Genomic DNA, 1,798 nt, shown 5'->3' on the forward strand with positions numbered 1-1,798 from the left:
TGTGTGTGTGTGTGTGTGTGTGTGTGTGTGTGTGTGTGTGTGTGTGTCTGTCTGTCTGTGTTGCATGCACTGGGAAGAGAATGGCAATTCGGGAGTATAGATCTCTGTAGTTTTAGAAGGACAGACTGCTCATGAGAATAACAGCTAAGGGTAGCATCCCGTGGAAACAAAGCACGAAAACATCCAAGTCTGTTTCTCCCTCCCCCGTGTCTTACTCCTGAGAAAACAGAGAATTCTGTAGTTTAAGATCTGTTGGAGTCTTATGAAGACACACCATAAGTGTATTCTTTTGTGTGTAGGGGTGGGGGACAGTGGGCATGTGTGTGAGCTCATGGGGGCTCCAAGGGGACATCAGGTGACCTGATCCATCACGAGGTCTCTCGCTGAACACAGAGCTGGGCTGGTGGCCAGAAAGCCCCAGCAACCCTCTTGTCTGCTCTGTGAAGCAGGGGACAGAGATGGCATATGGCCAGGTCCAGCCTTTTATGTGAGAGTTGGGGACCTGAACTCATGTCTCCTGATTGAATAGCAGACTCATCCCTACCAAGCCATTTCTGCAGCCCCTCTTTGACATATTAAGATATGGGAAAACCGTTGTTTAAGTAACCAATGTTATTAAATACATTCACATTGTTACACACTTTGACTCCTTCTCTAGAATTTTTTTCTCTTCTGCGCCAGCCTCAGAATCACTCTTCTGCATTCTGTCTCAGGATTTAACTACTGTCAATGTTTTCCTAAACAAGATGGCGCCATCTGCCCTTTGTGTATGGTGTCTTTCTCTTAGCATGATATCCGACCCTGTTCTTTGGCTCATACCCTTTCCCCCATGTTATTTGTTGAAGCACTTTTACATTTGGCTTCATTTGCTGTGTCGTGGGAGAAATGAGACAAGATGCTACAACTTTTTTCCCCAGGCAGTGCATTTATAAAATTAGCTTAATAGATGTGCTTTGCCACAGAATGTTTCGTTGTGACATCAGGCTGGTGTTCTGCTTGTTTCCAGGCGTGGAAGAGAAGGTGGTTCGTGCTGCGCAGTGGCCGTTTGACCGGAGACCCCGATGTCCTGGAGTATTACAAAAATGATCACGCCAAGAAGCCTATCCGGATTATTGATTTAAATTTATGTCAGCAAGTGGATGCTGGGTTGACATTCAACAAAAAGGAGTTTGAAAACAGCTACATCTTTGATATCAACACCATCGACCGGATTTTCTACTTGGTGGCAGACAGTGAGGAGGACATGAACAAGTGGGTCCGCTGTATCTGTGACATCTGTGGCTTCAATCCCACAGAAGAGGGTAGGTCAAGGCTTTATTCTGTTTGTTTGTTTTTTTCCAAAGAATTTTAATAGAAAAGCACTTAGAAAAATCATTTTTTAAAGGTGTAAATTTTAAACAATGTATATTATAATGGCGTAGGCTAGTAATGTAGCATAACTTATACATATTAAAAGAGAAACAAATTATTGACCCATTCATTCTATTTCCCATGTTAGATTTTTTTTTTTAATTTACGATATGTGTATAAGCGTTTTGCTTGCTTGTATGTCTATGTACCACATGCATTCGGTGCCTATGGAGACCAGAAGAAGGTGTTAGATCCCCTGAGACTGAAGTTACAGATGGTTTTGGGTGGTCATGTGAAAGCTGGGAATTGAACCTGGATCCTAAAGGAAGAGCTAGTGCTCTTCACCACTGATCCAGCTGTCCAGACCCAGAGTTTAAGGTTTTGTTACTCAGTTTCAGCAGTCCTTTTTTTTTCTTTTTCTTTTTTTTTTTTTTTTTTTTTTTTTTTT

At 42.3% G+C, this 1,798-nt stretch overlaps 1 protein-coding gene across 1 annotated transcript in view; it reads left to right on the top strand.

Annotated features, from left to right (window-relative positions):
* The window catches only part of Gab1 (GRB2 associated binding protein 1), a 111,952-nt gene that overhangs the window by 75,876 nt on the left and 34,278 nt on the right, over positions 1-1,798 (top strand). The window contains exon 2 of the mRNA XM_055609035.1: positions 1,007-1,301. Coding sequence (XP_055465010.1) covers positions 1,007-1,301 — 295 coding nt within the window. The remainder of the gene's footprint in view (positions 1-1,006; positions 1,302-1,798) is intronic.

The sequence above is a fragment of the Psammomys obesus genome, unplaced genomic scaffold, assembly GCF_907164565.1.
Source record: "Psammomys obesus unplaced genomic scaffold, mPsaObe1.curated_primary_1811, whole genome shotgun sequence".
Taxonomy (NCBI): Eukaryota; Metazoa; Chordata; class Mammalia; order Rodentia; family Muridae; genus Psammomys; species Psammomys obesus.